Here is a 23,893-nt window from a genome sequence, read left to right as displayed (position 1 = left end):
AAATAAATAAATAAAATCTTTAAAAGGAAAAAAAAGAAGCCACAACGCCTATCTAGCATACCACTGTACCTGCTAGCCACATTCCCTCTGTCCTTTCTCACCTCTACCTGCTTCTGGCTTCTGAAACCCTTCTATGTTTCTTTTTAGGGAAGCTTTCTAACATGTATCTAAAATGTGACCCAGTTACATTTTTTTCTTTGAGCTTTCACACATTGACAAGCATATATTAGCAGAAGGAGACTGAAGAGCCTCACTGAGACGGGAGGAGAATTAGATTAGAAGTCAGCCTCCCTGTTCAGTCGTACTGGTTACCACCTTCCGGCAAATTATTTAACTGCCACTGATTTGTCCTCACTCAGGTGGAATCAGGGACTAGAAAAGTGTGTCCATTCAAAAACAAGGCTGATGAATTCCTGGAACTGGAAGGCTTGGCTAATATGTCCTGCCCCTGAACCTGGGTGGCCTAATGACTGCCTGAACCATCACCACTTAGGAGACTCTGTTCTGTTCTCCCGAGGCCGGGCGATAAAAGACAACTTCCCCTGTGGAGACCCTATGAAACGTTTGTTGACTACCCTGAGGCCACCACAGTTTGAACCACCTTGAAAGTGGGTGCTTCAGTCTCAGAGGACCCAGGCTCTCTTGTCTTCCCTAGTGATGGCCTATAAGTACTGTAAAGCAGAGAAAAGTTATCCTATTGTGCCTTTCTTAGAAGCCATTAGTGTAATAAGATGGGGATTGTTTTCTATCTCTTTGGTGGTGGTGGGGTGACTTGTTAGCAATACTCTAGCTGGCATACCCAGTGCCCGAGAACTGGCTACACAGCTGGTAGATTTATAAAAAGGTTTTATAAGCTATAATGTAGCACAGGCTGACATGGGGGCCATCTTGATTGCCGACTTGGCTGAGTTGAGAGAAGAGGAAGCTTCACTCTAGGTGCCTGTGGCATCATCAACATTCCTCAGCCCAGAAGGGCTATAAGGGGGAAAAGGAGAAGGTTTGTTTCAACAGCCATTTTCCCTCTGCTTCCTGGTTGCCTTGGTGTGGGGTGCTCTCTCCCGGCCACCGTGTCTCTCCATGGGAACAGGATGAAACCAGGAGCCAAAGAAACCCTTCCTTGTTTAAGGCGTTTTATGTCGGGAGCATTCTGACTAATGTTGCAGAGTTTTGTTTTTGCTGCCTAACAATGTAACAAGCGTTAACATTTCTCGAGCTCTTGTTTCACGCCAGACACTATTTGGAACACTTGACACACGTCAAATGATTTAATCCTCCAAAGAGCCCAAGAGTGGGTAGCAGCATTACACTCAAAGAAAGGGAGCACAAGTTGGGTTAGTGATAAACCTCAGTGACACAGCCCAAAGGGGGCTGAGCTGGCTGCGTACTGGATCCAGTCCTAACCTAAAGCCTGACCTTCCTTTCCCTTAATCCCCCCTTTTTCCTGATAGAATTGAACCTAGGAAAAAAAATTGAGCCTAGAAACCCCCCACCCCCAACATTTTATTTTGTGACAAGGCCTCATAAAGTTACCCAGGCTGGCCTTGAAATTGGATGTTCCTGCCTTATGAGAAGCTGGGATTACAGGGCCTTTGCCATTAGACCTGGCTAAAGTATTTTCTAACTGCCTTCCTCCAGGTCAATCTGTTTCCTTTTATAATATAGACACATTTCCTGGTCCTGTTTCTAGAATGCAAACTGAGTGGTTCTTCTTTCTTGGCTATGAGACATTTAAGGCATTTATAAGGAGAAAATCTAAGGTGCTGACTCAGATGAATTAGTCCTGAAAAAAAAAATTCCCCAAAGCAGCTTTTGCTTATTGTTAAAGGCATCATTCAAGAATGAAGAAGGGCAGTTGGTTTTCCAGAAGCACAATTAGCTATTATTTAATTTTCCTGTTGCTGTGATAAAACATCTGGCCAGAACAACTTAAGGGAGAAAGGGTTTATTTCAGCTCACAGTTTGAGGTTCCAGCCCATCACAGTGAGGATCACAGCAGAAACCTGAGGACCACTGTATCATCCATCATGAAGCCCAGAAAGTCAGATGTCCACATTTAGCTCGCTTTTGCCTCTATACAGTTCAGTGCCCCAGCCTAGGGAATTGTGCCACCCTCCGGTGGCTCTTCCCACTCCCATTAACCCAATCAAGATAAACTCTCACAAGTAACCCTGGAGGACCATCTCCCAGGTAATTCCAGATGCCATCAAATTGGCGATTGGGATTAACCATCACAGCTACCAAAATATAAAGGCAAAGATTCTCCTTGGGATTTTAAATGGAAATGATACTTGAAAGATGGTATTTTTTTTACCACCTGTGAACGGTCTCTAAAGTTTCCCCATCTTCTACCTACACTTCAACCTGCTTCTATGCTTCTAGCCATGTTCAAGAACTTTTCATGTAATGATTAATGTTGACTGTCAACTTGACAGGGTCTAGAATCACCTGAGACACAAGCCTCCGGGTATGTCTGAGAGAAATCATCTAGATAGATTCCTACTGACTAAAAGTGGAAGGGAGCTGGGCACAGCATTTGGCACCTTCTGCTTGCCAACTGAAGATTCAGTGTGGCCTAGCACACTAAGCTCCTGGTTTCTTCCATGGTGGACACAATCTGGAACTGACAGCCAAAGAAACTCTTTCTTTAAGTTGCTCTTGTAGTTCTTTTGCCACGGTGACAGGAAAAGTGTCTACTGAGGTAGCAGACAGTAACTAACACGGCACTTAGAGAATCAAGTCTAAACTCAAGTTGTTTAGTAAAATCAATACTGTACATTGTGGCTCTTCCCAATATTCCCATCTACTCTGCCATACGTCATCAGGAATCTATCCTCTGGGTATTCCAGATCAACTCCACTTCCTGAGTTTCGTTCTGGTCCCCTTTCTAATAGTTCACAGTATGGCTTTCTCCATCCCACCTCCGTTGGCCCTTCAGACTATAGCTTCGGAAGAAGCTCTCCCAGACTGACCCCGTTCTGAATCGGACCCGATATCCTGCTGCCTTGGCCTCCAAAGCCTTTAGTACTATTGCAGCTTTCTGCTTCTTGTAACTAGTGACTCATGTGTCCTACATTAGTGTGACTTTCTTGGAAGGTGAGCTCCTTCAGAACAAAGGGTCACATCTTTAAACAAGTTCTTTCACCCCTCTAACACCTGGTGAGTGTTTGATAAACTGAACGAGGCTGGAGACCAAATAAACATACAGAGCTAGTACGACAGATGCCATCAAGGACCTTTAATTTCTGATAGCATATTATAGGTTTAAACGAATATTTCAACCCTCCCCCAGGCTCTAGAAAGTTACCCTATGAAGCAACTGTTTCCTATCCGATGGACCGAAGTGTTTTGTAGTTTAAATTAGATTATGCTAATTGTTAGAATGTGTGAGGCTTAAAACAATTCCCAACACAGTTTTTCCTTAAACCTATGGTGCCTGTTCTCACTTTTCTGCTAACACATGCTAGCAGATGACAAAACAAGTGAGTAACGTCACGGAAAAATCTAGGCAAACCGATTTCTTAAACCTATTTGCTATAACTGAATGCCTTTTGTGTTGTGGGCCTCAGGCTGCTCATAGGACAGGAGCAGTCTCCACAGTTCGTGTGCTTAGCTCATATGCTAGACTCAAATTCACGCACAGTTTACTGCTACTGTTTTATAAACAATTTCTACATTATGGACACCCAAAGTTGTCCTCATACACAAGAAGATATGCACACCCACTCCAGCAAAGACAAACACACACACACACACACACACACACACACACACACACACACACACACACAGAGATGTCTATGAGGTTCTATATCTTATAAGGTCAATTTGAGGGTCACAAAGGAATTTTAAGGTTTACTTATATGCTAATCAAGAGACTGAGACACAGTCCCTATGAAATCCACTTAGAGACATTTTATAGCCAGCCTCTGAGATATCCTTCAGGGTTGTGGAGATGATCATGTGCATATATGAACGTCACAATGAAGTCCATCATTTTGTACATTTAATCTACACTAATAAGAGGTAAGGATTTCCCATCACAGCCATAGAAATTGACAAATGAAGGAAGCTGCCCTTCTTAGGCTCGGACTGGGATAGGAAACAGGGGATGGTGATCATAAAGCCCCCCTTTTGAGCTAACACAACAGTGAGACAACCAGCTGTCTCCATGGTAAACACACCTAAGGTTCTTCCTTCTCATGTAAAAGTTGGTCTTTCAGAGCCCTATCCCGGCATCCCCCTTTTCCTAGGCCTCAGGAGGGAGTGTTGTAGGTGGTCTTATGTGAAGCCAATCTGTAGATATGGAATACTTTCACTCCCTTCTTTCCTGTCACCATACTCTGTGAATATTTCTCTACAGTTAGGACAATAGCTATTATTACTATCGTTTTTACAGAAGCTGATATTTACCACATACATTCTCTAGTGCCTGGCATCGGACATATGCCATTGTACAATGACCCGTCTCTGGAATATTATGAAGAAATACTCAATCTCATGAAAAAACAACCCAGTTGCAAAAATGACAGATGGTCTGAATAGGTGCTTCTGTAAGGGAGATGCTTAATTGATCAACAAACATGCGAAAAATGCTGAACACGCATTATAGCCATTAGGGAAACTCAAATCGAATGGAAACAGAATATCACGATGTATTTACTGGAATGGCTATAAGCATCACAAGTGTTGGAGAGGATATAGGGAACGAGGATCCAACATCACTGCTGTCATGCTCTGGAAATTCTTCAAACTATTAAACTATCACACGATCCAGCAATTCCACTCCTACACGGAGGATGGATGGCCAACATTATTTACGATAGCCTAGGAATAACCTCAACCCATGTTTCCAAGCAAATACAACTTGGTAAGTCTATGCAATGAGATGTTGTTTGGCCACAAAAAGGGATAAAGTAATGCTGTCAAACACACATGCCTTGAAGACACAGCAAACCTAAAAAGCCAGGGCTCATGCCTGCCTGCTGTACGATTCCATTCACGAGAAATATCCAAAATAGGCAAGTCTACAAAGGAAGACAATAGATTAGTGGCTGCCAGAAATGGTGGAAAGAAGAAAATAGGTAGCTACTGGGTTCAGAATATCTTTTGGGGATGAGGAATTATTCTGGGATTAGATGACTTCGATGCTTACATTAATTCTGTTAGTATGCTAAAGATGTGAATTAAACATTTAAAGGAGTAAATTTTATGACATGTGAGTTATGTCTCTATGAAAATTTCTTTTAAATAAAAAGCCCCACTAGCTCATGGCCAAAGGTACAGGAAGCTAGTAAAGCTTGAAGCTACGAACCACTTGAAAGTGTGAGGCAGAAGCGGGTTTGTGGGACTGGAGAGATGGCTCAGCGGTTAAGAGCACTGACTGCTCTTCCAGTGGTCCTGAGTTCAAATCCCAGCAACCACATGGTGGCTCACAACCATCTGTAACGGGATCCAATGCCCTCTTCTGGTGTGTCTGAAGACAGCGACAGTGTACTGACATACATAAAATAAATACTTTTTAAAAAAGAAGTGGGTTTGTAAGGGGAACAATTTGAAAGGAAGGAAAGGACACCATTTGTGCTCCTGTATGGAAGAGGAAATCATGAAAAGACGCACGGTCTTGGCCACAGATGGCAGGGGGAGAATCTGAAAGCAAATGAAGGCAAAGCTGGGCTGTGGGAGGTCACCTCTGTTATCAGACGTTTCATTGGCTCTCAGGACATAAGAGTGCCTAAAACTCACAGAATGGGGCAAGCCTGGAGTAACAGGGCTCTAATAGCCTAATTGTCTGTTTTCATTCTTCTCAGCAAATGTTAATCTCCACCCTGTGGGTCACTGCTGTGTTTGGAAGAGTGGTTTACACTTGCCTACTTCCTCCTTCTGCTTCCTTACGAGATTCCATGAATTTGGACTGTGACCTCCTCTGCTGGGCTGACTAGGAACTGTCAAATGCCTTCCTATCATGACAAACCCATCCCTCTCAGCTTGTCCCTAATTTTGTAGAAAAGTAGGCTATCTGTCAGACAATTTAAGTTAGTGACTATTACAATTACATAGAACTTTCCAGTTTGCCAAGGGACACTCTAGGTGCTACAGAAAAGCCTTGGAATGGATGAGACGCTATTGAGAACTACATGCATTTCCTAAGGAATGAACGAGAAATGATTTTATAGGTCCCAGCCTGCTTTCAAACCCACTGAGACATACGTGTCCTATGTATAGTCTTTAACAAGTTAACTCTCCCTTTCAAATTCCATTAAATAGTCTCCTCTCACGTGGCGGCCATATTCTTAGGGCAGGCAGTGTTCTTTTAGAATCATGACTGCCAACCAGAGAACATGTGCACAAAAGCAAGGCTGTGCCAAGCTACATCTGCGGAGGCGCAGGCTAAACTGAATGATCTGCTTTGCACACCCTTGGCAGTGTTCAAAGCAATGGAGGCCTGGCACAGTTACCCCCTCCATTTTCTAAAAATAGCCAGTATAACAAGCTTTAAGTCAGCTAAGTCCATGGGTACACTGTATCTCCTTATGATTCATCAGAGGCAAGAGGTAATTCTTCAGACAGAAACCTCTCCAAGACTAGTTACCGGGCTTGAGACACTTTTACATGTCCCTCCACCATACAGTTGTGACAAACCTCTGGGTGGTGGTGAAAAGCAGTGAGGTTTAGGCTAATGCATGTCCTCCCCTTGCCATATGTATGCTGGGCATGTGTGCGTGTTTGTATATCTGTGTACATGGAGGCCAGAGGTCAACCCTGAACATCTTCCTCTTTTCTTATCCACCTTATTCTTTGGAGACAAGGTCCCTCACTGAACTTCTCACTAATTTAGTAAGACTAGCTGGCCAGCCATCCTCAGGAATCCTCCTGTCTCTTTCACAGGTATGCACATTTTTTTGTTTGTTTGTTTGTTTGAGTGGTGGGGATCCAAATTCAGATCCTCCAGTAGCAGGAACATTACTAACTGAGCCATCCCCAGCCCTGGTACTCTACGGTATTCTAATCCAATCTTCCTCCTTCTCCTCCTCTTCCTCTTCCTCTTCCTCTTCCTCCTCCTCTTTTTCCTCCTCCTCCTCCTCCTCTTCCTCCTCTTCCTCCTCTTTTGTGAGACAGGATCTCACCATGTAGCCCTGGCTGGCCTGGCATTCACTCTGTAGACCAGACTGGTCTCAAACCCACAGAGATTTGCTTGCCTTTCCAATGGACTTTTAAAAAACAAAGTATGTATTTGTCTCTGAAATATAAAAAAAATATATTTTACTCTCGGTTCACTTGTATCCTACTTCTAAACTGGTAACCATACCATCTCTGATGTCTGGTATAAATCTGGTATCTAGACAATGGTCCTGGGATTTGAACTCAGGACCTTTGGAAGAGCAGTCTACCCCTACCCTGATGGCTCAGCTCACTGGCCTTGTTTTTTCTTGATTTCTAGAAGCTCTGGGCTCTTTAACCAGAGATTTGTTTGCCCCTCTCTCGTTTATAAGCTCTAGGTCCAACGCTGCCCACATCCCAATAAGACACAGAGTAGAGAACAGGTACCTACATCCTGACCCTTGCCTGCAGCACACCATCAGGGTGGTTTTGTTGAACCCAAACACATAAACCTTAATGAATCTGGAGAAGGTAAAGTCACACTTCTGTAGGATTGAGTGGGATTTATGGTGATCGATCTTCTCTCTATTAAATAGTACTACAGGAAAGACCCCTTCTCTCTGAATGCTTTGAGCCTCTTCACCTAACTCAATGGCTTATCCTAACTCCAACGCTGCTCACACTCACGACTGGTTTGGGGTAGAGTTGTGACATCAATGTTCAAAGTTTGGTTCCAGGAGCAGCAGTAGCAGTGTCACTAAACTAGCTGGAAATAAGTTATCAGGTACTATCCCAGACTCTCTGAGTCGGAATCTCTGGGGGTTCATTGCAATGATCTGTGGTTCAGTAAGTTTTATAGGTTATTTCAATACAGGCTAAAACACCAATTTAAAGGGAGGATTTGTGTCACCATAGTTATTGTCTGACACCTATGAAGAAGGGGGGAAATACTGAGATGTCTATCAAACCATAGGCCCTTTCAGCGCATCTAGTTTAAGATGCTAAGTCTTCACAGGAAGGAGAAAATCTTTCTGAATTTATAAAGAATGGCTGTAGTCAAAAGCTAAGTACTGCATTCTCTTACACGGCAATATCGGGTAGCTATAATGTTTCTGTTGACGCAATTGTTGGTGGATGTTAAAGCTGGGCGTAGGAAGGCATCTTTTGTGGCCTTTGTACCAATCACTTCTGAGAGAGGTTTGACTATGTTACACTATTAGGCTCTTGATATGTCCGAGGTTAATTAACTTCTGCTCTACTGTAAGTCAGGTAGTCTTGTTACTCAGAACTCAAGGTGCGTTCCTAGTGCTGGGCATTGCTGATTCTTTGTATAAGTTCCTATCACCACCTGGCATCACCCTCCAAAGTCCAAGGCAGATCACTTCGATGGTTAACTATATATTAAGACAACAATTGAAAGACTGGTTATCAACGGGGGGAGGTTTTGCCTATTCCCTATCCCTGAATAACATCTGGCAATTCCTGGAGTTGAGTTGACTGTTAGAACTCGGAGTTCACATTTAGTGAGCAGAAATTTAGTGAGCACATTTAGTGATTAGATGAGGCTAATCCTGTCATGTATAAGATGGCTGCCCCAGAATTCAACATCGCTGAGGCTGGAAATCTTGCTTGAAAGAGATGGAAAGTTGGATAATTAAAGAAACGTTACGTTATGTGTTTGTATTGGAAGAACCTGACATGTCCTTCAAGGGCTTGAACAACGTGAGGTACTGTGCTATATACGGTTTAGGTGTGGCCCTCAGAGAGCTTTCACGGACCTCGTTAGATTACGTCCTCTGCTGTGAGAAAACAGCCAATAATTGACTTGATTCCTCATCATTTCAAAAATAGCCACAGCCCTTTGGTAAAGTGATTGTTTCCAGCACTGAAAATAGACGCTCGGAGGAGGGCACATTGCTTGGTAACAGAGAACAAAGGAGATCAGAAGCCCTGCATTCACGACCTCCACTTTGTAAAATGCAGTCTTCCGGTATGCGCCTTCTGGCGTCCCTGAAGCATCTTTCATTCTTTGGGCGGACAGCGCTCCCTGACTGAGCGACAGCAGGAACATGACCTGGGACCCCACTTCTGAGGCGCAGAATCAGGATCCTGGGGGTGAGTTGGGAGTCAGACATTCTAAAAGGATGAACTCTGCACAAGATTCTTATGCACACTAAAGTCTGAGGACCAGTGGTCTTGACACTTGCTACTCAGTGTGTGGGTCCTTGGCCCGAAGACTGGCAGCACCTGGAAACTGGTTTGGAGCTTCCAAAGCTCAGAGCCCACCCCAGTTCTCCAGTCAGAATCTGCATTTCACTAAGACCCTTAGGTGGTTCTTATTTGAATTTGAGTATGAGAAACACTGGCCCGGACTAACCCTAAACCTAATCCTTGACACTTGGTAGGCAGGTACCACATGCCTCACTCACTTAATAAAGAATTTTTAAAAATGCTGACCTCCTTAGTCATAGTAAGCAAAACCAAGCTTCTGTTTTGAAAAGATTTTTACAAATGTAAAGGCTTTGCAATGATAAGAGGGATTATCGTTGCTATTTTTCTCCCAAGGCATCTGGTTTTTGCTATCTTAACACTAAAGGTTGGGAGGGGAGAGCATGGCGGTAATGCCTGCAAACTCTAGCCCTTAGGAGGCCAGGCAGGGAGATTTGGAGTTGAAGGTCAACCTGGACAACACAATGAAACCCAGACTCAAAAAAGCCCCAAAATAGTTTAAAAATTAAAAGTTGGGATCAAAGTTCTTTTTCCAAACGTTTTTTCTAAATACTGTTATGTCTAAATAAATGCAGGCTGCAAGAGCAGTTTGATTGTGCAGAGTGCCTCTTTTTGGATTATATGTATTTAAGATTTCCTTTTATTGATGATTAGCCGATGGACTGGGGGAGGGAGGCACATGGGTGTGCACACGCCATGGTGCATACGCTGGTACGGAAGTCAAAGGACAACTTGCAGGAACTGGCTCTCATTTTCCACCATGTGGATCTTAGGGATCTACTCAAGGGGAAGGGCCTGGGTCATCAGGTTTGGTGGCAAGCACCTTTTACATGCTAAGCCATCTTATCAACCCTAGAGGTTTAATTGTGCCAACGATTACAGCCTTTGTGTTAACAAAGAGCTCTGTGCCCCTACTGTTTATAGCTTAATACTCTAGCACCCCACGGGAAGGAAGAACTACTGTACAATAGGCTACAGGGTTATTATCATTTCTATACATTCGCCATCTAACAAATCCAGAAGAGAACACAAAGACATTTGCCCCATTAATCCTACATCAAGCACACTGAACTAAAGAAACAAAACTCTTCTTTACCCCCTGATTAAAAATCAAGGAGCTGCAGCCACCTTTTGAGGTCACCATCTTGTTCTACAGAAATAATAAGCAACATCTTTATCACTAAAAAAAGAAAACAAAAATCTGTTGAGCCACTAAAAGGCAATTATAAAAAAGCCAACTGTGTCATCCAGAGCACCATGGTAACTAACATCACCAGGGTATGAAAAAACAGTTGTTAGTCACTAGAATCAAAGCCAGTTGGCAACTTGGCTTGCTAAGCAACACGACATAAAGAGCGAGTAGAGGCTCTTTCTGAGCAGATCTGACTCTGCATAGCTTGGAATCCGGCTCCAGAAGGGACTACCCAGGTCTCTCCATCCACCTGAACACGAGGCTCCTGATCCAAGTCAAACCCATCACCCACTTAACCAGCATTTATCAAAGCTTGTTGCATCTGAGACAGATGGTTTCATAACACACGTTTACTTGGGTTTTCGGCTGAATGGGAGCCGTGAAATGCTGGATAGAGCAAGGGTCATTCTGCCAGAAGCATGGTGGGGCAGGGTTTGCCTGAGATGAACTCAAAGAGAACTAACAGATGACCATCAGAGGACAGAGAGAACTGTGAAGAGTAAAAGAGCTGGTTCTAATGCAGCATAAAGTACATTCTCATGACCGTGCTCCTGCGTCAATGAGAAAAAGACAAAGTTATATTAGCTTCGTTAGGAGAGGCAAGAGTGGGTACAAGCTGTTTTAGAACTATCACCATCAAAATGATAAGACATGCTTTTTTTAGCATGCACGGGGACTAATACTTCATTTTCCCAAGTTTCTGATTTTGGTAGAAGAGACTCAGGCATAGGAGAATTGCTTTAGCACATGAAGATGCGTGGCTGTCTCTGTTCTGCCTTTCTTTTTCTAGCTTAAACTCCTGCCTCAGCTAGAATGGCCTTTTCTTTCATAATCGCTGATCACAGTCCTTTCAAGGCCAAGCAAAAATTGCACTTTCTCAGATCACCCAAGGACTTATTGTTCCTTCCTCTCTTCACCCACAGACGCCCTTGCCTGTACCCCAGGCTGTCTCTTACCATCCTTTGAACGAAGGCTCTTTCTCCCTTTGTGTTTCCACATTCCGTCTGCGTCTGTCGGCCCTGGCTCCAGTGCTGTAGGGAACGGTGCTGACCTGAACTGCAGTGGTGATAGCCATAGGGAAGCCGAAGGGAAGTTGGTTGGTTTCCCTAACGAGTGGAACACAGCCCAGAGGGAACCTTGGATGTTGCTACCTGCTTTCCCTCTACACATTTACCGCCGTCTTTTGGGAACCTTTTGTTTGGAGAAACTTTTCATGTTCTTTAGGGTTCAGCTCAAATATCTGGGGACTAAGGAGTCTACTCTGACCCACAAACCAGCTGAGTGTGTTCAAATAAAATCCCATTCTGTAATAATTTGTCAGCTAGTGTTCTTCTCTCTGCTTAACTGCAGACCGGACAGCCCACAGTGGTGTTTACCTGTTACTATATCCCCGTTCAGAACAGAGCCCCATCAATACATGGGAGGTAGACTGCAAAGAATAGGGGAAAAAGAGAATCTTGGTTTGATATGGAACATGGATCAGGGAATAAGAGGGATGAAGATTTTGGGTTCCTAAGAGTGTGCCTAGAGGTAAGCCAGCTTTGGAGAATACCAGGAAAGCCCGCAGAACCTCCTTTGAGAAACCCAAAGGCTCGAAAGAAGCTAGGAGCAGGCCACATGTATCTGGGGAGGTTAAAACATGGAACTGGGGTAAGCTTCAGTCCACAGTATCTTTTGAATAAGAGAGAACTCCGGAGAGATGATAAAAAGAAATGGAATTTCACTGCAGCCTGTGGGATTTAGACTAGATATAAAGACAGAGTGACAATGGGGACTGGATGGCCTAGAAATGAAGGCTAAATCTACTTCTTTTGCCAGACTGGGCTGAGGGGTGGGATAGACAGAGAGAATACCTCAGGGAAACATTACAACGACTGCACCAAAAAATACTAAAAAAAAGAAAAATAAACCTACAATTTTGTCATCGTGTATAGTTATTTTCATTTTTCTTGTTTCCCTTTATTTTTCTCCCTGTGTGTGACAGACCCTGCTTTGTCTACTGCTTTCTCTGGTGATTCAAAGATTCACAGCTCGTTCCAAACCTCACTAATTACTTAGCAATACTTAACACATTTAATAACATCTTGCCTTTAATTTTAACCAGCATACTTCAATATTGTATCTCAGTGTCACCAACCGAAGCCTTGGTGTTTTGACAGGCAGCCTCTATCAGAATTAACCAATGAAAAGTTAATTCTTCCTACTGAAAAAAAAAACTCACATCAGAACTTGGGGTACGAGATAAAACACTGGCTTTTCGATTATTCACCAGTGAAAAGATTACGATCTGTAAGTGGGGCAGGGGCATTTCCTTGACGGATGGAAATCCTTTAGGTAAAGATCCCTTGCAAGAAGACCCAGGATTGAAAAGGGCACACCTTGCTGTCCCATGGTGGACTGACACCACTGTATTCCCAGGTTTCAGGGTTCAACTAAAATGTTTAAACGAATCAATGGATGAGCCAAGACTGTGCCTCAATACACGAACACAGCAGCAGGCTATTTTTATAGCCATGTTAGTCTGCAGGTGGAGTAACTAGCATTGGTGGGTGGAGTTGCAAAGAGCACACTACTATTTGGCAACGCATCCTTTAAGGGAGTTAACCATCAACACTCTAAAGCCCATGGGGCTCTGACGTCAGAATAGTTTCATGCCTCCTCTGTGACCACACAGGGTCAGTTTTCTCTTAAAACATCTCCTAGGGAGTAAACTCTATGCTAAGTAAAATAAACCTCAAAGTGAACACTGTAGTAAAAAATAATACATGAGACAGCCACTCCAAGGATTATGGTAGAGCATTAGATTTGTAGATGAGAGCAGGATCCCATTTTTCTCTCCCCCCCTTTTTTTCCCAAAAATGTAAGGTGGTGCTTATGTGCAGTTATGCATTTAAAATACTAGTAAGAATTATTTCATGAGAGGCAGGGGAGATGGCTCAGCATTTAAGAGTATGTGCTTTTGCAGAGGACCTGGGTACCATTCCTAGCATCCATATTGGCTTGCTCATATCTGCCTGTTCTAGGTTATCTGATGCCCTCTTCTGGCCTCCCTGGGTATCTGCACACACACTGTGCACACACAGACAAGCGGACAAAAACACATACACATAAGAAGTAAACCTTTAAAAAGGTTATTTCATGACAATGGGATTCTTTTCTTTTTTTTTTTTTCTTTTTGGAGCTGGGGACCGAACCCAGGGCCTAGCAGCAAGCGCTCTACCACTGAGCTAAATCCCCAACCCCTGGATTCTTTTCATATGTTTTTCACACTTTTTTTTCTGTTGTGTTATTTCTAAATTTTTCTATATAAAGTATAGAAATCTATAAACTTCAGTACGATTTATATGGAAGCAAAATATGTCATTTAATCAGTTGCTCTGACCTCTGTGTTTCTACTGCATCTTTACATTTCTATTATAGCATTTTATCATAATGGTTTTTGTATAGGTTTTTGTATAGGTTTTTGTATAGGTTTTTGTATAGGTTTTTGTATAGGTTTTTGTATAGGTTTTTGTATAGGTTTTTGTATAGGTTTTTGTATAGGTTTTTGTCTTACACATACGTACTGAGCTATGACTCATGAACTGCAATGTCATTGGAAGTTATGGGGAAAGATGGGTTAGCCTGCTCCCTAGCTGGCAAAGAGGAATATTATTCTTGGCCTTAGGTTCTTGGCTTCTGGGAGTAGATTTTCTACTTCCTATACTTGGTCTGTGTAGTGTAGACTGGCCTCGAACTGGGGGCCCTTCCGCCTCTACTTCTGAGTGACTGCAGGTTTGCATCACCTTGTTTTAAAACAGCATTTTGAATATTAAAAACAATTGTAACAGTTGTTTCTAAAGAGAGAGGTAAACAATATAGGTAGCATCTTTCCTCTACCATTTAAGGTTTAATATGTCCTGTCCTATATCCAAAGCTATTAGGTTAAAGACAACTGAAGATTTGTTTACTAGAGCTCTGTGGAACTCACCTATTACATTCTATAAGATCCTTGGTAATCCATTCACCCTTTCAAAAAACATTTATGATGTACTGAGCAAGACATGGTGGTGAATGCCTATAACCCCAGAACTCTCAAGGCCAACACAGGAAGATTATTACTTCGTATCATGCATTGATGAACTGGGGAGGTAGCTCAGTTGGTAAAATGCTTGCCTTGTAAGCAGGATAACCTTACTCAATTCTACTCCGAGTATCTATTTAAATAGCTAGGACCACATAAAAAGCTAAATATGGTGGCTCACACTTGAAATCCCAGTGCTGGGGAGGCAGAGGCAGGGGCAGGGGCAGGGGCAGAGGCAGGGGCAGGGGCAGGGGCAGGGGCAGGGGCAGGGGCAGGGGCAGGGGCAGGGGCAGGGGCAGGGGCAGGGCAGGGGCAGAGGCAGGTATATCCTCAGGGCTCATTGGTCAGCTAGCTTAGTTTAGTGGGCAAACTCCAGACTAGTGAGAGATACTGTCCTCAAAATAAAGTGGGGGTGTTTTTGATACCCTATTTTTTCCTCTCACGTTAAACACACACACAAGGGGTTGGGGATTTAGCTCAGTGGTAGAGTGCTTGCCTAGCAAGCGCAAGGCCATGGGTTCGGTCTCCAGCTCTGAAAAGAAGAAAAGGAAAAAAAAAAAAAACACGCACACAAACATGCACATTCACTTAACGAGTTTGGACACAACAGAGCTTTACAAGAGATCCTTCTAGACAGGGTGTCCCCTAACCTGAGCACTAAGGAGGGGGTTGGCACTGGACAGTCAGGATGTGAATGTGCAGCCCATTCTGTTCTCCTACAGTGTGAGAAAGGGGACAAATGAGGCACAGCCCTGCACTGCTGTGGGCACCTAAAGCTCTGGCAGAGAGCGGGGGATGCTGAGGCTATAAATGTGGTCAGACAGCAGTCACCAGGGCACCCGAGGCCCCATCACTGCTTAGACTCCGCCCTTTGGGTTTTAAGCAGAGGATTTAAAACCTGGAGATTATTTCTCTGACACTAGAGAGGACAGACTGTAGGGACACAATGGTTTGAAGAAGGATAACTTCTTAGGAGACATTTTCACAAAGGAGTAATAGCTAACCACAGCTAACACTTAGCACCTGTCATAGGTGCAAAGTCAGCATAGCCATGCCATGGTCTTACCAACAGCCTATGAATAAATACTATTATCTCTGTTACATATCTAATGAGATCGACAGAGGTAAGTGATTTGGTCAGGACCAGTACCAAGCTAGTATCTGGCACCACACTTCTGCTCTTGAGCTCCACCTCATTTGCTTAATGTCCATCTCTTCGATTGGACGGAAGCTTCCATGCAGACAAGGAGTCACACTGGCAGTCAGTATTAGTCACTGTGTCTACACCCTGGGGACAAAGTAATCACTTGTTGAATGAAACAATGAATAATCTACATGGAAGAAATAGTGGGATAAATCATGTAGGTTCAAGGGTCTGGATGCAATATTGATAACTGGTATTTTCCTGAGGAGAGACCAGCGTTCTCTTGCTCTCTCTTCACATGCACCAAGGACAGGTCATGTGGGAACATAGAAAGAAAGAGGCGGCCCGAGGCAAGCCAGGAAGAGAGTCTGAACTAGGAACTGAGCTAGCCGGAACCTTGAGCTGGGCCTTCTACCATCTAGTACAATGGGAAGAGGAGTTTCTGTTGTTTAGGTCATATTTGGGTAAGGCAGCTCCTCAGGAATATGCCAAGACAGAGAAGGGGGAAGGCCAAGAGAGGAAGCTGGAATCTCGCTTAAAAGGGGAATAACATAGTTATAAGAGGCAGATGGAAGGAGGGGGCAAGGTGCGAGAGATTGGAGAGGGGAATCAAGGGTTCAGGATCAGTTGTGGGGAAGGGCAGGAGAGATGGCTAGATGGCCATGAAAATGAATGGAAATCTGCAACTGATGCAGGGCGAGGTTAGGGTTATCTCCAGGAGGAGACAGAAACCTTGGATAAGGGAGGTGCCCAAGAATCAATGGGGGTGACAATTAGCTGTGACTCATTTCATTGGGGATATGGAACCTGAACAGGCCACCTCCTGTAGCCAAGCAGGAGCCCCAGTGGAGCAATAGAGACACCAACCCACCCACAAAACTTTCAACCCAAATTTATCCTGCCAGCATAGGGGATGGGACAGAGATTGAGGGAATGACCAACTAACAATTGGACCAATTTGATGTCCATCCCAGGGCAAACACAGATCCCTGACACTGTTAACGATACTCTACTGTGCTTGCAGACAGGACCATGTTGTCCTCTGAGAGGCTCCACCCAGCAGCTGACTCAGATGGATGCAGACACCCACAGCCAAACAGTGATGGAGCTTGGGGACTCTTATGGAAGAATAGGAGGAAGGATTGCAGCCCCAAAGGGGATAGGAACTCCACAGGAAGACCAACAGAGTCAACTAACCTGGACGCTTAGGGCTCTTAGAGTCTGAACCACCAACCAAAAAGCATACATGGGCTGGACCTAGGCCTCCAGATGTGCACATGGTCTTCGTGTGGGGCCTGAACAACTGGAATGGGGGTTATCCCTAAAGCTGTTGCCTGTATGTGGGATGTGTTCTACTAGCTGGGCTGCCTTGTCTGGCCTCAGTGGGAGAGGAAGTGCCCAGCCTCTCAGAGACTAAGTGCCAGGGTGGGTAGACACCTGGGGACTCCACCCTCTCAGAGGAGAAGAGGTGGGGGCATGGGGGAAGGATTATGGGAGGGAGCAGTGAGCAGGATGTAAAGTGAATAAATAAAAAAATTAAAAAAAAACCAAAAACCAAAACAAAACCCAACCAAACAAAAAGATTAATATGAGAAGGATGGGTAGTAAAAGAGAAGTTTCTATCCTGGCACAGTGGAGGGACTGTGCTGTCTCTCCTGGAGGAAATAGAGGCATTTGCAGTGGTCGGTGAACAACCCCAATTACTTTGTGTTCATCTTCAGTCAAATATAGAAATATGAACTTTACCCATTTATGACACTTACTCGAAGTTTACTTATAATTACACAGTAGTCTCTGTGCTTGTTCTGAGAAAAGTAATATTTGTCATTCCCTGCCATCCGGAACTCAGGCCTGTGGGAAGAAATACCACATTCCCTTCGTGAAGCTGGCCTGCCGACTGGAAAGCCTGCCTTCCTTTTCTCTACCCCTAAAGACCGGCGGCCGAGAAGTGCAAGGACAGTACCCTACGCAGACCAAGAGCTTTGGGTCATGTGATCTGCATTAGAATCTAGGTTATACAGGTTCAGCGGTGATCTAGGAATAACTACCTGGCCCTTAGGGTCAGTCCTTGTAACTGCAGAATCAGATAAGGGAAGGTAGGTAGAATCCTACACTGGAATATATATGTTAGTGGTTGTTACAATGATTAAAACTGCGTTTGCAACCCAAAGGGATGAAAGCCATGGGCAGCAAGTCAGGAAAAAAGGGCCAGTTTTCACCACCATAGTAGGCAGCAGAAATTCCAGGTTGAAGGAGCAAGGTTAGAGCAGCAGGAGTCAGAGTAGCAGACAAACAGGCTTTGGGCCTCTGCGGACTTACCTGGTTCAATCACAGTTCAACCAGTTATCACCTATGGAAAGTTGAGTAAGTCATGCTATCGATCTAAGCTTTAGTTGTTTTACCTACAAAATGGAGTTCATAATACCTACCCAGGAGGGCTGTTCTGGGTATAAAAAAAGGCTTGGCATGGTGCCTGGCAGAATTGTCACTCAATTAATGGCAACGGTTGCTTCTAATAAGATAATCATTCCCCTCTTTTGCCTCCTAAGGGATTTGTTCAGATGGTTAAGTTACTTGAGATTCAAGGACGTGAGGGAAATGGAGGAGCTATTAAAGACTAGCTTGAAAGTTATTTTTAAATATAAAGAAAAGCAGTTTAACTTGGCTTGCTTCTCCTAACATGTGGTGTACGCATAAGTCATAGAAATTGGCCACTGTTCTAGGGCTCAGAGCCTGATATAACCTCCTTGTTAATGATTCCTTGTCTCCCACCCAAAGTAGGTCTTCCAAGAAGTGTTAATAAGGGTTCTCTGAGGGTGTTGGATTCTTTTCCAACTCTAATATAAACTCAAGTCACCCGAGGGCTTGTTAAAAATGCAGATTTTCATCTAGGAGATTTAGAGCAGGGCATGGAATTCTGAATTGCTAATGAGCTCCTGTGTGACTCAGAAGGATGGCGCTCTGAGGAAGTGGCTAGGCGCCGAGAAGACACAGAAATATCATTGTCGGCCTAGTGCTTGTTATCACGACCTACTTCTCTTTAATGATCTACCTAATAACAGACTATTAATAGAATATGAAAAAGCTTGCTTCAGACCAGATTTGGAAATTCTGCTTATGGATTCATTTCAAATCAATATCAACTATTTTGAACAATTTCCTGGAACACAAAGTTTGCTTCTAAAGACTTTCCTCATTAACCTTGTATGCAGCATAGTATGCAGCTGTTAACTTCCTGAAGGCAGTCTTGCTTTCACTGATACCTACAACTGCGTATCAAGAGATATGAAGAGATGAATGAAAGGAATCATAGAGTCTCATCAAAAGTCTTCTGGTCAGAGGCCGTCAAAAATTCTAGTACACCTCCTGGGATACCACCTCTTGAGTGATTGTTCAGAGATATCCTGGAGAACCCTCCCAAACATGACAGACTACTGCCATTGCTCTGACTGTTCACTAAAATTTTATGGTAAGACCCGATTGCTGAAGATACCATATACTTTGCTGACAAGTTATGGAGGGAATCACGTTGGTATCGACTAAGAGGCTTCCTTGTAGTTACTTTCAGAGTATTGGAAGGTGCTATGTAGGTTGCTGGAGGTGGGGGTAGGGGGAAGCCACTAACAGTCTTACACAGCTGTGAACATGGTGAATCGAAATAATGACCTGTTGTGGTAAGATACCCATGGCAGCAATAGTGGCATGACTGCTATAGGATAACACACTGCTTTCTGATTGGATTTAAGGCCCACTTTACAGGAGGAAATATTCCTTGTCCTATATACCTAGTAAAGAACCCATGGTTGGGGAGCTCACAGGCCCTAGTAGGGGAGAAAAAACCCACCACTCATTATTCTGCTAAACAGATTTAGTATGAGATTGCCCTCTAAGTCTGTGTCTCTACCCGTAGGACAGCATAGCTCTCAGACCTTATCAGGGAAGGTTCTTTGTACAGTAGATAGTGGTTAGTGAGGAAGCTTACAGTTGGCCAAAGCACAGAGAATAAGTGTCAGAGCTGAGGGCTCAGTAAGAAATCTGTATCATCACCTGCCCCAAGGTTCATGTAGCAGCACAGAAGATGGGGCAGAAACATTGTAAAAGCCAAGGCTTGAGGAGGATCAGAGTGAAACAATGTATCCTGGACATGACAGGCATTCATAAACTCACAGCTGCTGTGGCTGAAGGCACAAGATCAAGCCAGTGAACAATTAAGCCCAGGGAGGAAGGAGTTCATAAGTCTCCCCCTTTATCTGAGGAGCTATAGACAGTTTTGGGGCAGGAAGGATCATTTTCTTCTGTGGTGTGGCCCCTGATAGGCTGACTGTACTCTTGTGGATATGGTGGGAAAGAGGACAAGATGTTGGTAGAATCAGTACATGGAGTGAATCTAGGAGGAGTTAAGAAGAGGAATGGGGTTGAAAATGATCATAATACATTATATAAAATAACCAAAGAATAAATAAAATTATTTTTTAAAAACATCTTCCAGCACTACAAGACAATGAGACACTTTCTCAAACCAACTGGAGTTGTTCTCAGCAGAAATGTAAGCCTTGGTAAGTCTCGGAAAGACCACAAGTGAGAGAAAATGAATTCAGAATATGGCAACCTGTGAGCCAAGCAGAGCGGAAGAGGCCTGGGGTTCAACCAACTGCAAGCAAGTCAGGGAAGATGAGACTGTGTTTTGAATATTCTCTATGGCGACCCCTGGAAGCAGATCTGATTAAAAACAACAATCACGTGGCAGTTCTGGGACAGGTGTGGTGAACAAGGGGCAGGACAAACACAAGGGGGTTGGCTAGCTCTAAAGTCTGCAGGGTATTTGTACTCGGGCCCGGAAAGTAATATCCAAAGAGAAACCCTGTACACGAAGTCAAACGCCATACAACTTGCTGTAGCACCACGCTTGAGGTTAGCAGGGCTGGGGAGATGGAGATGGTGTTGAAAGAAACCCAGTCATCTGGGTGCAAGTTTTCTGGAGTCTTCACTCTGAAGAAGTATTTCCTAAGTCGCCACCTGCCCTACTGAGATGAGCAAACACTCTTGTCAATAAAAAGATTCCACAGCATTGGCTAACTTCGAATCCCTAACCTGGCCTTTTTTTTTTTTTTTTTTTTTTTTTTAATGTCAGATGAATGGCTGCCAGTAAGATAGAAATGGAGAAGCATGCTCAAGGAGCCCGCTGCTTATTCTCCCTCACTCAAAGGGGGCAGAACTAGAAACTCTGGAGACTTCTGTTTCTGCTCCCTGTATGGAAGGCGCTTTCAGCAGCTGGAGCTGTCCAGCAATAGAGTTCATTCTCTTTGGAGACGGTGAGCTTCCAGCTCTAGGACTTTGAGGCAAAGGCTATTGGGACTCTGTAGAGGGAACTCTGTAGTGTGTAGTGAGGTATGCCAACGAACTCCTAACGCTCTCCTGGGCTCAATCTCACAATACCTGGCACTTGGTAGACCCCAGGAAGGATTACAGGTGGGAGAAAATGGATCAGAAATATGGGTTAGCTGGTGAGCCAAGTAAAATGGGAGAGGGTCAGCTAGCTGCCAGCCAGGTAGAAAGACATGAGACAGCCAGGGAGCCAATAGTAAACCGTCCTTGAGTTTTAGCTCCATAGATCAGTGGGTGCCTGAAGCCTCCCATGGTTATGAAAAGGCAGTTACCTTTGAAGGGGGATAGGAGCTGGGGAAGGATAAAGACCACTGCTCACCCTTCTTAAACTCCTCCAGTACTGTGTCCAGCCGGGTATCATTGAAGACGCAATGCAGGGGCCTGTTGTAGAAGCGGGTGACTGTGAGCAGGGGGGTACAGTCGTCCGGGTCCACAAAGGCCAAGTCTTTGACGAACAGAATGTCCACAATGTTGTGCCTCTGGTCGCCCTCGTACACCGGGATGCGAGTGTAGCCACTACGGAGGATCTCGGATACAGTGGCGAAGTCAAGCACAGCGTCGGAGCGCAGCATGAAGCAGTCCCCGAGAGGGGTCAGCACCTCCTCTACCACCTTGGTGCGCAGCTCCAGGGCGCCCTGGATGATGTTGAGCTCTTCCTTCACCAGGTCGCTGTAAGGATCGGCGGCCCTCAGCGTCTCCAGCAGCTTCTCCCTCGTGTAGAAGGTGCTGATCTCCTGGCGCAGAGCCCAGTCCAGGAGGCGGCCCAGCGGGTAGCACACCGGGAAGGCGGCCGCCATGAGGAGCCGGGTTAGGCACACACTGTGAGAGGCGATGGCCAGCCCGTGGCGTGAGCACACGGAGTACGGACAGATCTCGGCTCCCAGGAACACGGCGCCGGTGCACACGAGCGCCGGCAGCCACGGGAAATGAACCCCCGCCTCGCCGGAGTCCTCCCCGGGGTCCCCGACGCCCGGTGGCAGCGAGGCGTACAGCCAGCCGGCCAGCGCGGCATTGGCGCCGGCTTGGCCCAGGAGCAGGGTGCAGAGCAGATGGGTCCCCCTGCCGCGTACGGCCTGCACGCGGCGCGCCTGCTCCTGCTCGGCGGCCGAGCCACTGTTCCGCAGCACCCGTAACTCCACCGGGTCCAGCGAGAGCAGGCTCAGGCGCAGGCCGCTGAACAGGGCGGACAGGGCCAACAGCAGGAGCGCCCCGAGCGCTCGCAGCCACGCGGGCGGCAGCAGGTCCCCACCCGGGCCGTAGAGGCGCGGGCGGACGCGCAGCAGGAAGCCGCCGGCTGCGCCGTGGTGGTGCCAAGCGCGCCCGTCCCAGGCGCACAGCGAAAAGAGCTTCCCGCCGCCGCCCGCGCCGCCGCGCTCCGCCTCGCCCTTCCGCAGCTCCCGCACCCGCACCTGGACCAGGGCCGAGCCCGCCACGCCCCCGGGGCGCAGGGGCCCCAGGACCTCCACGTCCGACGCCCAGTCGCTCTGCTCGCGACAGCGCTGCGGTCCCGGGGGACGAGTGGGGACCGCGCTGGGCGCCGCGCTGCCGGCGCCCGGGGGCTCCTCGATGAATACGAGCCGCGGGGCCCAATCGCCCGTGCCATTCTCCCCCGGGGCCAGGGAGGGTGCGGGCACGGGCGCGGCGGGGACCGCCGGCCCAGGCTGGAAGTAGACCCGCAAGAGGAAGCTGGTGCCTTCGGCCGCCCGCAGGGTGCCCCCCTCCAGCGACACGCGGCCTCCGGCAGTGTCTTCAGGTCTCAGACCTAGCAGCCAGGCAGCGGCGGCCGGGGGCCGAGGGGACAGGGAGAAGAAGAGGAGTAGTACGGCGCCCCGGCTGCAGCAGTCCCGGAGCCTGACACCCAGCGCTGCTGCCGCCGCGGCCGCCGCCGCCATCCTGCACCCGGCGCGGTTGCACGTGATACTGCAGCAAGCCGAGCGCGAGCTGGAGGGGAGGGAGGAGGAGCTGGAGCCCGGAATCCGGCCCCAGGCAGGTCACCACGTGTGCTCCCCTTGCGCGCGTGGGCTGGAGGCGGGGGTGGGGTGGGGTAGGTGATGGTGGGAGTGGTAGGAACTCGCCTGGGAGGGGTTCCTGCGGGCGGCCGGGGGTGGCCACGCACGGTCACAGTGCCTAGCCTGGGCATACTTAAGTGTATCTGAGCCCTGGGGAGGCTGGGTGTGGAGCATGGCCTCCTACATCTGTCGTTTCTCCTCTTCAACTCCCCCCCCCCATTCCACTCCCAGCCCTTATGGTGAAATTCCTGGCAGTAATTCCAAATGCAGGCTCACTGCTTCCCCAGTGGACCCAGGAAATTTCCCAGAGTTTCCCCTCTGTCTCTCGTGTGTTCTTGCTTCTAATTAAAAGATATTCTGATGGTTGGTCCTATGAAACCTGTGAAAATTTTTGGTCTCAACTCTAGTTAATCTTTCACATTGTAAAAATTTCCAGATTATTTAAGTGCAATTCCTTGTTAAGATGCCAGTGTTCGTCAATAAATCGAAGTGCATTATGGGACCACTTTGGGGTAGAGTACTATGCATCCAGGAAAAGATTGTACACTATCCAATGTATATGTAGTCCTGAAAAGTCACCACAGGAGTAGAAAAATAGTAAGGTTCAAAATGATGATGTAATATACCACTATTATGTTAAAAATATTCACGAATAAAGTTTATGCTCACGTGTGTGCCAAGATCAGGTTTCAAATGGGAAGGATGCACAAGAAACAGAACAGGATTAGTCTCGATGTGTGATGAACAAGAAGTTGCAAACCAAATAATACAGA

General features: G+C 46.0%; 1 protein-coding gene across 5 annotated transcripts in view; it reads right to left on the bottom strand.

The window, feature by feature from the left end:
- Positions 1-23,388, bottom strand: part of Cnnm1 (cyclin and CBS domain divalent metal cation transport mediator 1) — a 58,829-nt gene extending 35,441 nt beyond the window's left edge. For 2 of the 5 annotated variants that reach the window (XM_039080142.2, XM_039080138.2), the window contains exon 1: positions 21,431-23,388. In XM_039080142.2, the coding sequence (XP_038936070.1) occupies positions 21,431-23,003 (1,573 nt within the window). In that variant the 5' untranslated portion in view covers positions 23,004-23,388. The remainder of the gene's footprint in view (positions 1-21,430) is intronic. The other 3 variants (NM_001401623.1, NM_001107593.2, XM_008760426.4) reach the window with 2 other exon arrangements.
- Between the last annotated feature and the right edge of the window lie 505 nt (positions 23,389-23,893).

The sequence above is a fragment of the Rattus norvegicus genome, chromosome 1, assembly GCF_036323735.1.
Source record: "Rattus norvegicus strain BN/NHsdMcwi chromosome 1, GRCr8, whole genome shotgun sequence".
Lineage (NCBI taxonomy): Eukaryota > Metazoa > Chordata > Mammalia > Rodentia > Muridae > Rattus > Rattus norvegicus.
This window is presented reverse-complemented; position numbering and strand designations above follow the sequence as displayed.